Source organism: Pelobates fuscus, chromosome 2, assembly GCF_036172605.1.
Source record: "Pelobates fuscus isolate aPelFus1 chromosome 2, aPelFus1.pri, whole genome shotgun sequence".
NCBI classification, from domain to species: Eukaryota; Metazoa; Chordata; class Amphibia; order Anura; family Pelobatidae; genus Pelobates; species Pelobates fuscus.
In genome coordinates this window covers 125,626,529-125,640,464 of record NC_086318.1, presented here as the reverse complement: position 1 = coordinate 125,640,464, position 13,936 = coordinate 125,626,529, and the positions used below count along the sequence as shown (strand labels likewise).

At 37.6% G+C, this 13,936-nt stretch overlaps 1 protein-coding gene across 2 annotated transcripts in view; it reads right to left on the bottom strand.

Moving 5' to 3' along the window:
• Window positions 1-13,936, bottom strand: part of FNDC3B (fibronectin type III domain containing 3B) — a 296,429-nt gene that overhangs the window by 233,428 nt on the left and 49,065 nt on the right. Inside the window, exon 2 of one of the 2 annotated variants that reach the window (XM_063442678.1) lies at window positions 3,360-3,494. In XM_063442678.1, the coding sequence (XP_063298748.1) occupies window positions 3,360-3,470 (111 nt within the window). In that variant the 5' untranslated portion in view covers window positions 3,471-3,494. The remainder of the gene's footprint in view (window positions 1-3,359; window positions 3,495-13,936) is intronic. The other variant, XM_063442679.1, reaches the window with a different exon arrangement.

Here is a 13,936-nt window from a genome sequence, read left to right as displayed (position 1 = left end):
TGGAACCCTGGAGAGAGTCCTTTAGCAGTACTCTCTGCAAGGTCCTGCAGGCTGAGGGTTGGACAGACAGGTCCCTTCAGTTAGTTTTTAAGAGCATTAACGCCCCCTCTCAAACCCACCCACACGTCCCAATGTTGTGAGGTATGTAGACAGTCAGATGTAATGCACTATTGTGATTGTGTATTTCTCTATGCGTGATTTCATACATCTACCACCAATGTCTATGTCTAAAAAAAGGTCATACATATGGATTCAAACATTTGGACATGTATAGCAGGTGTTTTAAGATAATCACACCACAATTAAATAAATCTCTCTGCGTGTGGCTAAATAGTCCATTTGTACTTTGTTCTTTAGGTTATATTATACAGCTGTTTTGAATTAACAGATGTTATTCTTTAATATTATTCTTTTTTTTTTTACTTAAGTAAAAAGACAAAGCATTATTTTAAGGAAACTCAATTTTTGTTTTTGGATGGGCACAAATCAGAGATATTCACATGTTCAAATCAAACATTTTAATAATTTATTTTTTACACAAAATAAATTGTCTTGTCAATAACTGTGAAGCATTGAATCTCATAGTAAAATGAGTATTCATCAGAAATTCATTCATTCAGTACAGCGCTACGGAATTTGCTGGCGCTATATATATAATGAAAAAATAATAATGTTATTTTCCATTTGTTGTCAAATACTGTGTACTGCAATGGGCTGCTAGCAGCTGCCGTCATAGATCTTTATAGCAGCTGTCTAAGCTAGAGGAAGATGCCTCTCTGGGTTTGTTTGCCTTTCTGCTTTCCATCCTGCAACAGAATTAAATTACTTGGGTCTAGGAATTTGTTTTTGTCTTTTTTTTTTTTTCTTTTAAAGAGGACATTTTTTTTCTAGTAAATTTAGCGTTTTAAAAAGAACGACACGCTATGGGGAAAGTTGTCTTTTTCCAGAAATCAAACCGAAAACATCAGTCTGCTAATAGAAAGTGTTGGTTAGCTCCTGTCTACACATTCTATCTAGGTCCTTCACTATCTCTGGTATTGCTAAGTATGCATTGTTGTGTGTGTTTCTGTTTATTCCCGCTGGATGTTTTTAGACACTTACAGATTATTTATATAGGAAATATGAAGGTGAATTGTGTGCACACAGTTCCTCTTTAAAGGGACACGATAGTCACCTGAACAACTTCAGCTTAAGGAGGTTGTTCAGGTGAGAACTATAGCTCCCTGCAGCCTTTCTCATGTAAACACCAGTTGCAGTCACTCAGAGTGAACCAGAGGGACTTCTGAGTTGATGGAGGCATAATATGCCTCCATCCACTCAGATCTGCTGTGCACGAGCATCCTGTGATTCAGTATCTCATCCCACTGCATGCAGACACTGAACATTCCTCATAGAGATTCATTGATTCAATCCATCTCTATGAGGAGATGCTGATTGGCCAGGGCTGTGTTTGAATCATCCTTGTCAGTCTCAGCCAATCCTATGGGGAAGCACTGTGATTGGATCAGGCTATCACATGTCAGCAGACTGCTTGTTTTTCCTGAGTCTAACAGCATGCAGATTTACAGCTTCTGGCTTGAATACAGTAAGATTTTTACTATATTTATGGAGGCATGAGGGGCCCAGGGGGGCTAGATGGTGGTGTTAACACTATAGGGTCAGGAATACATGTAGTTGCACTGGTGACTATAGTGTCCCTTTAAGTCTGAAAAAGCATCAGGGGATGTGTAGTACAATAACATCTAGGCACGGCAATCTACTTTTTGACAACCCTGGTATAGATGCTTCTTGCCCCTATGTAGTGTTATTACTTTTAGTTTTGCCTGCTAACTAGTTTGCCTAATCTTAATGCTCCAGCAAGCAGACTAAAAGTAAAGTCTCCAAGAAAAATGGAACTCTTTGCTGAGACTTTGGTTCTTCTGTCTGTGGTCAATGGAATTTACCAAACACTAAGTGCATGTGTCAGGCCAACTAAGGGTGCACTGTGCAGAGATTTTGTGTGCCCCTCCAAAGCAATATGCTGGAGGGAGCTGCCCATCATTGGAAACCTGGAATCTTGGTCCATCAGGCTGGAGGATGGAGGGACCCCTTGACTATGTGGGTCTTCACAAGCCATGTAGACCTAAAGCGACACCCTGATAGGTGAAACATTGTTACAATGGAAGAATGGTCAAGGCACCATTTCAACTATAAATTAGTCTGCTCGTGTTATCATCATTTACTTTACCAACTGCAACCATATTGTTAAAGCTGACTTCTGAGCTTCCATAAATGTTATTGTGAATCCAGTTAACCAGCATACAAAGAATAAATGCAACACTGGCACTCTCTGAAAGGAACAGACCTATATTACATATTCAATTTGCCCACAACTTGTAGTGGACGTATTCCTGCATTAACTCTGTGTATCAAATTAGATTGTTCCTTTCTAAACTAACTATTTTATGCTACATTGATTAATCATTTACATTTGACATTTATTTAACCTATAGTAAGTGGAAAAATTATTTCACCATAGAAAAAAAAGGATCATATTTATTTAAGAACCCTGCAATTTGGTCTTGAACAGAAAACATGAAATAGATGCTTTGCACTAGCATTAAAGGATCAAAATGTCATGAAACAACAGTTTAATAATCGGGTCAGTCGTAATTTTTAAGAAGTGAACAAAGACTTTTTGAAAGATATACATAAAAGGTTGAGGGGGGAGTTAGGGAAACGCAGCCACGTGAGATGTTCTAGGTGTAACACAGGCCAAAATAAATCAGGAGAAGGCCAGATACTGGATGTAAATTATAGCACCCCCAACATAATTCTATTGTACATTCAAACCATGAGTGCTGCAATGAGTTCCCTAAGAGTTTCCCTTTCCTGTAATTTATTACTAAAGCTATTGCAGAATGATGGTTAGGACTAAGGTAGGCTTTTTTGTTTTTTTTTGCGGTCTCCTTTTATTTTATCTAAACATTGTACTAACCAGACATACCATTCTCTTTGGTACAGGGAAAACGAGAAAAGGCTGAAGAAACTGTAGCACTGTTTTAAGTGAATCCACCATCTTTATCTGCCACGGTGAACAAGACAAATGCAAGATTTGGGTAATTATATCTTATAAGTAGCATGTGTCAGGTGATTGTGCAAATTCATAATTGATCATGTGTTTATTACTATTATATAACTTTTGCAGGTAGATGTGGATATCAGATTCCCTAAAATGGAATAAAAAAAAAAACAAGTTGCAAGTTCTTTTTCTGCTGAGTGGGAGAATTTTTCCAGACCAGTTATTTAACCTCCCATTAAGTCAGTTAACAATACTAAATAAATACATTAAACACATAAATACAATCAACTCTACCTACCTGCTGTGAGCCATCTCCATTCACTATATGTGGCATCATCGGGACCTCCCCATTCAGCAAGGGTGGCAGTTCCAGTGGGATTTGGTCGGTCATCATCATTGTGACGTACATTCATGGAGAATTTTCCACAGCTGCCTTTCAAAAAAATATAACAAGAAAGTATGTTTAAGAAAACCATCTTGCATTTAGCTCTTTAAGGTATTTTTTGGTTTGTTTAAGGGACAATTGATGGTGGATATTGCTAACGAAAATACAGGCAGTGAAAAGTAAATTAAAGCAATGCCTCAAAATACCAATTTAATGCAGGTTCAAAATAGCTTCTATGCCCTGATTTGTTGCCTTCTGGAATGGCTGGCATATTACAGCCAATCCTGGTCCTCTCAAGGGTGTTAGTCTACTGCCTCACATTGCAAAGATGCCCTCTCTCCCACTGCAAGGACCTGTTGAATTTCTTACTTCATGCGTCATGATGTCACAATGCATCAATACAGGGTTTTCACAGCATACCGCAGAAGACACAAATGTTCTAAGTGTAGTATAGCCCAGGACTTGCCAAGTCTGCCCTCTGCCATGAAGGGGTTAGCTGTGTGGATATATAACCAATATCTTTCATACTATTGACTATTTGTAGCTCATGTAATTTGCATCAACCTATAGCCCACATTTATAGTCTATACCAGGCTTCCCCAAACTCCAGCCCTCCAGATGTTGCTGAACTACAACTCCCATGATTCTATGAATGAAATAGATAGGCTGAGAATCATGGGAGTTGTAGTCCATTCTATGAATGAAATAGATAGGCTGAGAATCATGGGAGTTGTAGTTCAGCAACATCTGGAGGGCTGGAGTTTGGGGAAGCATGGTCTATACAAATAGGGCTTATACTGCAAATGTATTGTCATTACCACTGCAGAATATAGGAGAGACTACGCTTATAACTCCCTTGCACCATAACCACTATAATCAGTTGGAGTAGCAATCTTGCTTGAGTGCCCCTTTAACAGCCGGAGAGATTACAGCTGGAGGGACAATTAATCATAACTAATTATTATAATTAATAGTTGGCCTACAGATAAACAGGATGTAACGGGAATCTTGCAATTTTCATTCTTTCAAATGCTAATTTCTAATGCTTAAAATAAATAAAAGTTAAAAAGATAACAGCTACTTCATATATAGAGTGTAAGGTTAGCTGAGGGTAATGTACTGGAGTAATGTAACTGATATTTGCTAGAAGAGCCAACATTTGCATTGCACAATACATGTGTTTGTATGCTATACACAGCGCACAGAGGAATCTAATGGCAGACTCTGTCCTGTATGTTCCCCAAAGTCTGCAAACAAAAATACTCTTTCTATATTAAGGTCCTCTCAATCCTAAGCACATTCCGTGATGCACCAATATTAGCCATTTACAAGTAGGTAAAATGTTTTTATTAGCACTGGTTATTCACTTTAATGACAAGAAAAACTAACAGTGTAATTAAGTTATGTTTGCATTATTAGGAATTCTTTGTAAATTTCAAGTTTAGATCAAAGAAATCAAAAAGAAAACAAAAAAGGCTGATTTGGAGTATTTATTTTGATGTATTTTGTTCTAAAATTTGAAATTAACTTTGGAATCCCACTTATACTAGATTATATACACTAAAATTCAATTTGTAGGTAATTAAAATCCAAACACAAAATTCTGGTACAATTAGCCAAGCTATGATTACAGCTGAGAAGGAGATTTTTTCCAGATCACCTACCTTAAAGGGACACTATAGCCACCAGAACAACTACAGCTTATTGTATTTGTTCTGGTGAGTAGAATCATTACCTTCAGGCTTTTTGCTGTAAACACTGTCTTTTCAGAGAAAATGCAGTGTTTACATTACAGCCTAGTGATAACTTCACTGGCCACTCCTCAGATGGCTGTTAGAGATCCTTCCTGGGTCATGGCTGCCTAAAATGCATCCAAACATTCAGTATCTCCTCCCTCTGCATGCAGACACTGAACTTTCCTCATAGAGATACATTGATTCAACTCATCTCTACGAGGAGATGCTGATTGTCCAGGGCTGTGTTTGAATTGTGCTGGCTCTGCCCCTGATCTGCCTCTTTGTCAGTCTCAGCCAATCCTATGGGGAGGCATTGTGATTTTATCAGGCTACCATTTCTGCTGATGTCAGTAGGCAGTGGGCAGTTCTAAAGGAAAAAGGCACAAAGCATTCAGCTGCAGACTTGAATACAAGTAAGATTTACTATATTTAGGGAGGCATGAGGGGACCAGGGTGGCTAGATGGTGGTTTTAACCCTATAGGGTCAGGAATACATGTTTGTGTTCCTGATCCTATAGTGCTCCTTTAATCTGTAAAGGACATTATAGGCAACAAGACCACTTCATCTCATTGAAGTGGTCTGGGTGCAATGTCCTTGTTCCCTTAACCCTGCAATGTAAAGCATTACAGTTTTAGAGACATTGCAATGTTTACATTGCATTGCTTTGCATGAGGACATACAGTGTCTTCTAAAAACCTATAGGAAATCATTGACTCAACGGGAAAGACCAAATGCACACACAGCGCTTGCCGCACATGAGCATTAGGTTCCTACTCACAATGACGTTGGTGGGGGCGGAGACAAAAGGTAATTTGATGGAGGAAGGGAGGCACGCGTGCAGAGGAACATTCCTAACACTATAGCATTCCTTGAATTTGACTAAATTTGATTTCAGTTTGCTACACGTGAGAGTTTAGTTAATGAAACCCCTAGCCAACTGTTATAAAAAGCTTCATTCAAACGAGAATATTTGTGAAATTTCAAAGTGTTTAACCCATAGTACAGGCATAGGCAACCTTCAGCACTCCAGATGTTTTGGACTATACCTCCCATGATGCTTTGCCAGCATTATGGGTGTAATAGCATTATGGCGGATGTAGTCCACAACATCTGGAGTGCCGAAGGTTGCCTATCCCTGCCCTAGTACATGTCTCAGACAGCTTCACAAATAAACCTAATTAACATTGTTTTGGTACATAAAGCAATAATGTTTCAATCGGCTTAATAAATGTAAATCAAAATACCATGATCTGAACATTTAAACAAAACATTTTGTAGCTTTCTTTTTTTGTTTATTTGAAAACCCAATTAAATAACTACAAGTATTTACAAAAAAAGCAAAGAAAAGAACACTTTGTAATGCAATTTGGAAGTGAAATCCAGGCTATGCTATGGCTTGCATAAAGAACAAGGTAATAATAAGTGCACTTACGGAAAAATAAGTTTGAGACATGAGCAAAAGCAATAAGAATGCACACAGCTGCTCGATGAAGGAACACATAGTCTGGAAAAAGTTGTTTTGTCTGTTTGTTAAAAAGTTAAATTGAATTGTAAATAAAGCAAAATTATATTTCTAGGAAATTCTACAAATGAATAAGAGAATTTCCTGGTTAGTATGGGAATCATTAAAGCAATTGCACATGCAAGCACCCTGTCTTTTATATTACAAGTACATTCATCAAGCCTCAAACCGAGTGGGCTGAGTTTTAATCATTTAAAACAATTCAGCCATAGCCCAGCGCTGGTGAAATATTAAAGTTTGCGTGATCTCTTCCAAACAGCAGAGGATAGCTGGGATTCAACCAAATCCAATTCATCCAGTGCTTTGGCATCTCTGTTATTGTTTTGTTTGTTTTTTTAACATTCTTTATTTTAAAGACATTAAAAAGACATAGGTTAATAGAGACAACTGAGAGAGATAATAACCTGAACAATCAATAATAACGATCCTTGTAAAAGATGCAGAGTGGCAAACGTGTCCATATACCATAAATCCCTGCCAGTTCCCACAAGGATCAGTATAGAATGGATAAGAAGATCACAAAAAATAGGTCACATAAAAGATAGGGAGGGGTAGAATGTTGAGGAGGGCAAAAAGTGGATGAAATAATATGGAATGAGTTTGGATGCATCCACAAAATAAGACTGCCTGTCAGCCTCTTGAGGTATAGTCATAGTATGGTGCCTAAATACAGGAAAGATTCTTCTCAGATTTATGTAACAGGGTGTTCTCATCGCTTCTACTGCTTCTACTACACTCCCATAAGGTTTAAAACTATGAATCACTAACTTAACTTGAGCGAGATGGGTTTTACAGGAATTGAGTTCCTCAGTCAACTCTTCTCTGAAGTCAATGAGAATATGACTTAAGCAGGCACTGAATGCAGAACACAGAACTTTCAACCTAAGAAGTACCAAGTGTACTTGTGTTGTACTCAAGTTACACCCATCTTCCCTGAGTACCTGGAACTTAGTGAATAATTTTCTGAATATGCCTTCGTTTCATAAACACACAATGTCTAATGTATATTAGATCTTAAAATATGGTAACTTTTCAATATTTGTAGGTAAATAAATTTGTCAAATGGCCTCATTCTATAAGTGTAAAGGACTTCAGAATATGTTGATGCTATATAAATGCAAATACTAATAATAATTAATAATGTGTGTTTCTGGATGCAAAGGCACACATTAATTTACCTAAGAATCACACAAGACCTTTTTTTACAGCAAATCTACACTACATAATGTGTGCAGATCTCAGCTCAATAAACTAAGGCATGTGACTTACACAGCCTTCCTGTGATATCTAATCTCTACACTTCCTTTATTGCACAGTCTGTTTAATTTAGACTTTCCTATCTCATGCACTATTCATAGCATGCTAGACATTACAGCAGCCTCCTGTGTGTAATTTACAGAGCAGGAGATTTTTTTAAAAAAAATTCTAAAGTAAGTTAATATAATTGAAAATAAAACCATTTGTTCATCATGCAGCCAATCTGGGGAGGTGTGACTAGAGCTGTGACTAGAACTTCTAAATGGCAGAGAATTGAGCAGTGAGACTTAAAGGGACACTATAGTCACCAGAACAACTACAGATTAATGTTGTTGTTCTAATGAGTATAATGGCTCCCTTCAGGTATTTTCATGTAAACACTGCCCCTTACATTGCCCCTAGGGACACCTTCAAGTGGCCACTCCTTAGATGGCCACTGGAGGGGCTTTCTGGCTTAGGGTTGCACAGTAAGCAGCCCTGCTGTTCAGCGTCCCCATGAGGAGGTCCTGATTGGCCAAAACGGCATTTGGCATTTGGATTAGCTAAAAATTGGCCATTTTGATGATGTCACAAAGGGGCGGAGTCAGCGCAGGCAGACCGGCGCAGCGCTGGAAATAAGGTGAGTTTTAAACTTTTATAGGGAGACTTTGAAACAGTAGAAATCCTTCTCAATTTGCTCACCATCAAAATATTATACACATTTCCATCCTACAAAACGCACTCCAATATTTTCTGTCCAAATTCACCCAACTTCCTTTCCCAATACAGTTATCCATTTCTCGCTCCCAATTCTATAGAGATTACATTTTGTAGGTACAAGGGAGAAATGGCTATTCACGGGAATATTAAGAGGACTGAGGCACAGAAACTCTCCAATGGATTATACTGCTCTTTTAAACATGAGGTACATGTAGCAATTAAAACTGCGGCCAGCAATGAGTTATGTTAGCAATTATTTTATCAAAAGCATACTTTACTCTTGCATCATTACACATTCAACGGATATCTAACGTTAATAATCCAGCAGATCTGGGAAGAATTAATTCTTATTCAAATGTGAAATCTGTCTGTGAAGTTGAAAAAAATCACCAGGAAATCGTGATTTGGTTAAAAACACTTTTGACTTGTTCCTAAACAGGTCAGTTGAGGAAATAAAGCATTGAGAATGGCTTGTAAAGTACTACGTTAGTTTCTATTGATACATAATAAACCATCCAGTAAAATGTGCAAAGAATTACAACTACATCACTGTTATCTATACTGTAAGGATGGGTAGATTCTAGTGGGATAGGTCATATAAAAACAATGATGGAATAATTAACATTAATTTATCTCTCTGGCACAATGTGGAGGCCGGAGAAAGCAGTGTAGAATATGCAATCTTTACACATTCCTCATTATGTCCCAGCACTTAAAGGGACACTATAAGCACCTAGACCACTTCATCTCAATGCTCCATATCCTTGTTCCCTTAACCCTGAAGCTGCAAACATTGCACTTTTAGAGAAACTGACATTTTTACACTGCAGTGTTAAGACTATCTCTAGTGAATGTCAACCAGACAGTCACCAGAGGCACTTCCTGCAGTTTCACCGAGTTTGACTCTGTGAAATGATGCTGGACGTCCTCACACTTTGCAAGAGGACGTCCAATGTCTTAAAAAAAAATCCATAGGGAAGCAATGAGTCAATGCTTTGCTGTGGGGATGGCCTAATGAGCACATATGCATATTAGAGTCCCATGATGTCGGCAGAGGAGGAACCCACCAGGAGGGCTAGCTTTTCCTTTAGTAGTTTTGTCTTTCTTAGGTTACCATTTAGTTTAACTCCCATAAGAGGAATATGAATATGTGCAATATGAAACAAACTTCTTGAAACATCTGAAGCTCAGGACCCCTTGCCTGTTATGCCAGTCAAGTACCCACCTCCAGTTTTGAGTTGGTGTCTATCAGAAACACAATAGAGCAGTAGCACTCACAAGTCCTCATATAGTAAGATAGTGCAGCATAATTAAATAACCAAATGTAAGTTTAGAAAGTGAACATCATGTGCTAAATTAGAACAAAGCTGGGGCCAACTGGCCACAAACGCGGAATCAAAGCCAAGGTTGGAGTAAAAAAAAACAGTATGACTTGCAGATAACAGAAACGCCACGGAGAAAGAAAATGCAATGAATGATGATTAGTGATGAGAACTGCAGCAAGTAAAAAAGAATATTGAAACTCCAAGGAAAATGGCAAGATGCAAATTGTGTAAAAAAAAAGAAAAAAAATAGATACAAATTGTGTTAAAAAGTAAACTAAAAAAAAAAAAGGCATACTGCAGAACATCAAATTCACTAAGCAAGAAGTAAATGTTCAAGGCACAAATCATCAAATTCACAGTCATTGAGAAAAAGAGTGCTAGCTGAGTAGAAGCAAAAGGTACTAAATCTGAAAAAAGCTTTCAAACCTCTATGAACAATGAATTCATCAAGTTCCAATATATCCTGGTGAGCTACCTCCACAATTTGGCTTGATTTCTGTTTATTGCATGCAACTAGATCTTTCTTGTCATCTCTTGGCGCATGTAGGGTCAATTCATCCCACTGTGCATAATCTTAATGCTCTTTTTCCATTTCATAAACAAATATCACTTTAAAATACTAGTGAAGGATTACTTTCCTTCTGATGTTGTTTTTTCCCCCATTTCACTGGAGATATTACTGCTGTTGCATGACAGATATGATTATTACAGGTGGTTTTGGAATGACAGAATGCAAGATGACATTGGTGAATAATGTGCCAACACAAACATTAGATGCCAGCTAGCTTCTGGGCTTGCTATTTTCTTTGGACTGGTGAAAAGACAGTCAGTGACATGAAAGGATACATAATCTCACAGTATAGACCACGTTATATACAGCAAAGCTCATGCACTTAGCTTATAGACCATGTTAAGTCTTAGTTGGGGATTTTTGGGGGGCTGGATGACTTAATGAAAGTCACCTCCTTATGTTTTAGAAAGATGGAAAGGTGACTACTTGTAAATCCAGTGTAATTAAACTGAGGGGTATCTACCTAACAGGTACATCATCCAATACACCAAAGTGTGGTAATGTGGGGAACTAATAAAAATGAGAGGGGTTCCTATACTAACTATGGCGGACAACTTCATAGTCCTTCCTATTTCAATATGCACTACGCATGAGTTACAGGATATCATAATGAGTCGATGATGAACAAGGTAAGATGACAGTCCTTCTCTTTTCCCAACACAAGACCTATGTGATATATTGTATGATACCCTAAAACTATGGAGAGTCTTTAACAAGCCTTACTGACCACAACATCCAGTGCTATATGCCCTCTAATAACATATGAACAGGGGGTTTCTTCTGTAAAAATTTATTTTCATTAGTGGTCCTTCATTTCTTCAGGAACAGATCTCCTGGAAAAAAATGTCTCAAGTGAAAAATCTAAATCCCTTGTCTAAACGTCCATGGCTTTAAACATATACAGAGGTACATATGTTTGATCTGTAAAATCTATATAACATATTCTAATCAATATAGCTGATAATATTTCTTCATTGTATGGTTTTGCTATTTTGGACTTGAGGAGTGTACAACAGTTGTGTCAAGTCCAAGTTAGATCTTTGTAGATATTTACATTTGTACATGGGTATGGCAACCTGGCTGCCTTTTTAACCAAACCAGATGGGCACTGACTGGATTAAAGTGCACACATGCAATCTTAGTGAATACAAATAGAATGTCGCATTTTAAACCAAAGCAGCCAAACAGAAAACATAGCTGACTTGGAGAATTGTTCTGACCATAAGCAAACAACCGACTTTTCTACCAATTTTCTACAAGTTGACTATACCTCTGGACTGTAATCAGGTTGGACCTCTGGTACCCAAATTAAACAGCCGAGGCTGGAAGGGAGAGAATCAAATTTAGGTATTAAAATGGTTAAATATAAATACATCTTTGTTTTTGGAAACGCTTTCTTCACATGTGGATTCTACACAGTCTTACATCTGTTCACAGCGGAAGCAACTTGAGCAGCAAAATATTTCTAACCAGGCAGCAAATCAATTGCCCATTGTGAACACAGAATTCTGTACTATCTGATACAACTGCAGTAAAGCTGACATTGACACGATTTAAAAAAAACAAAAAAACAACCAAAAACACTTTTCGTTTTATGCTTATTAATAAAAAAACAAAAATCACAACAAATAAACCTAAACACTGAGATTTGACAGGAGACTTTCTCTGTAGTGATATATAGCTTAACCAAATCATACCATATGACTTATTACTTATATCAGTCATTAAATTCTAGTATTTTACATACCCTTAAAGAACAGGAACGCCGTTACCATGCAATCCTTCATGACTTAAGCCCTGTTTACATGTAACTTTTTTACTGCCCACATAATACCAATATAGCAGCAAAACGAAAAATCGGATTAATGTCTGCGTACAATTTCTTACTGTTTACTGCTTAATCCTATGTGTGTTACATCATCATCAAGTTCACCGGATTCCTGTGTCCCTCGGCACTGAGTTGACCTAATGCGCATGTGCAACACGCTGGATGCCCTCATGCAAAGCGTGAGTCAAACAACGTGAAACTGCAGGAAGCGCCTCCAGTGGCTGTCTGGTAGGCAGCCCATAGAGGAAGTCTTAACACTACAATGTTAACATTGCTGTTTCTCTAAAACGAGAATGTTTAACATTGCAGGGTAAAGGGAACTGGGACAATTCACGTACACCACTTCAATCTAGGTGCCTATAGTGTCCCATTAATGGGAGAAATATTTGTTTTATTTGCTTTACACGTGTTTTGTATATCACTCTATACAATGTGTTCTCTTTCTAGTATAAATCTATACTCACATTTGCATTGAGGATGCTTCTATAGCCTGCTCCTTACTCTTTGTGCAACTTTCCTTTCTCTAAATAATATTTTAGGCTTGGATCCTGACTATATATTTTCCTATTCTGACTCACCCATTCTTTTCTCTTATGGGACTAAAACTGCCACGGCAAAGTCTCTCCAGTGACATTGCCTCCTCCCTCTTACATCCTTTTTTTTTGGTTCCCACCCAATTCCAAAACCCACAAGATTAGCCACTTCCTTGACCTTGCACTTTCATAAATTGGTCTTAAATTGAACCTTTAATTTCCATTTTCTGTCTCCCAGTAAGTTTACATTTTGAAATAGAGGTTATTCTACTTTTTTATCTTAAGAATCAATTTCGCCATTTACTATTCAGTATGTCTCGTCTGAATGAATTGAACCAGTAAGCCCGAATGTTCTTCTGCTACTGATGATGTGTTTGTACCAACATTGGGGTGGGATGGTGCTATGTCCACAAAAAAAACTAAAATATTGCTGCAATTGGAAACTCTCACTAATCATTACAATAATTTTTATTTTAGAAACTTCTAGTTTAAAGGTTAAAACACCCATTCTACATTAATAAAATATTACCACAGAAAACTGTGAATAAAAACATCTACTGCTAAACTCAACCCCAAGATTGCCTCACCATTTGGGAAGCAATTTTATAACCTGGGACTGCATGACATCACATCAATTTTACCCCACATAATCACAAATTATGCTGCTATGTTATATCATAACCAATCACGTCCACTATATTATATGAACATTCCCAGTGCCAGTTTCTCTACCATACATGCATTCTCCATATGTATATGAGCAATGTTCCCTTCAGTTAAGACACACTCTACTTTTGTTCAATTTGGAAATAAAGAAAGCCAGTCATGACAATGCTGTGTACCAAATGTATTTTGAGGTCATTGTCTTGGTTGAGGTTATGTTCTGATATAAAATGTGCAGGTGACCCCTGTCCATATAACAGCAGTGCGGTTCACAATAGTTCGCATTTCCAATGCTACTAGTGGAAACAAACACAGTAGAAAACGTTGTACAATTGTTAGCAATTCTTAGCAATTG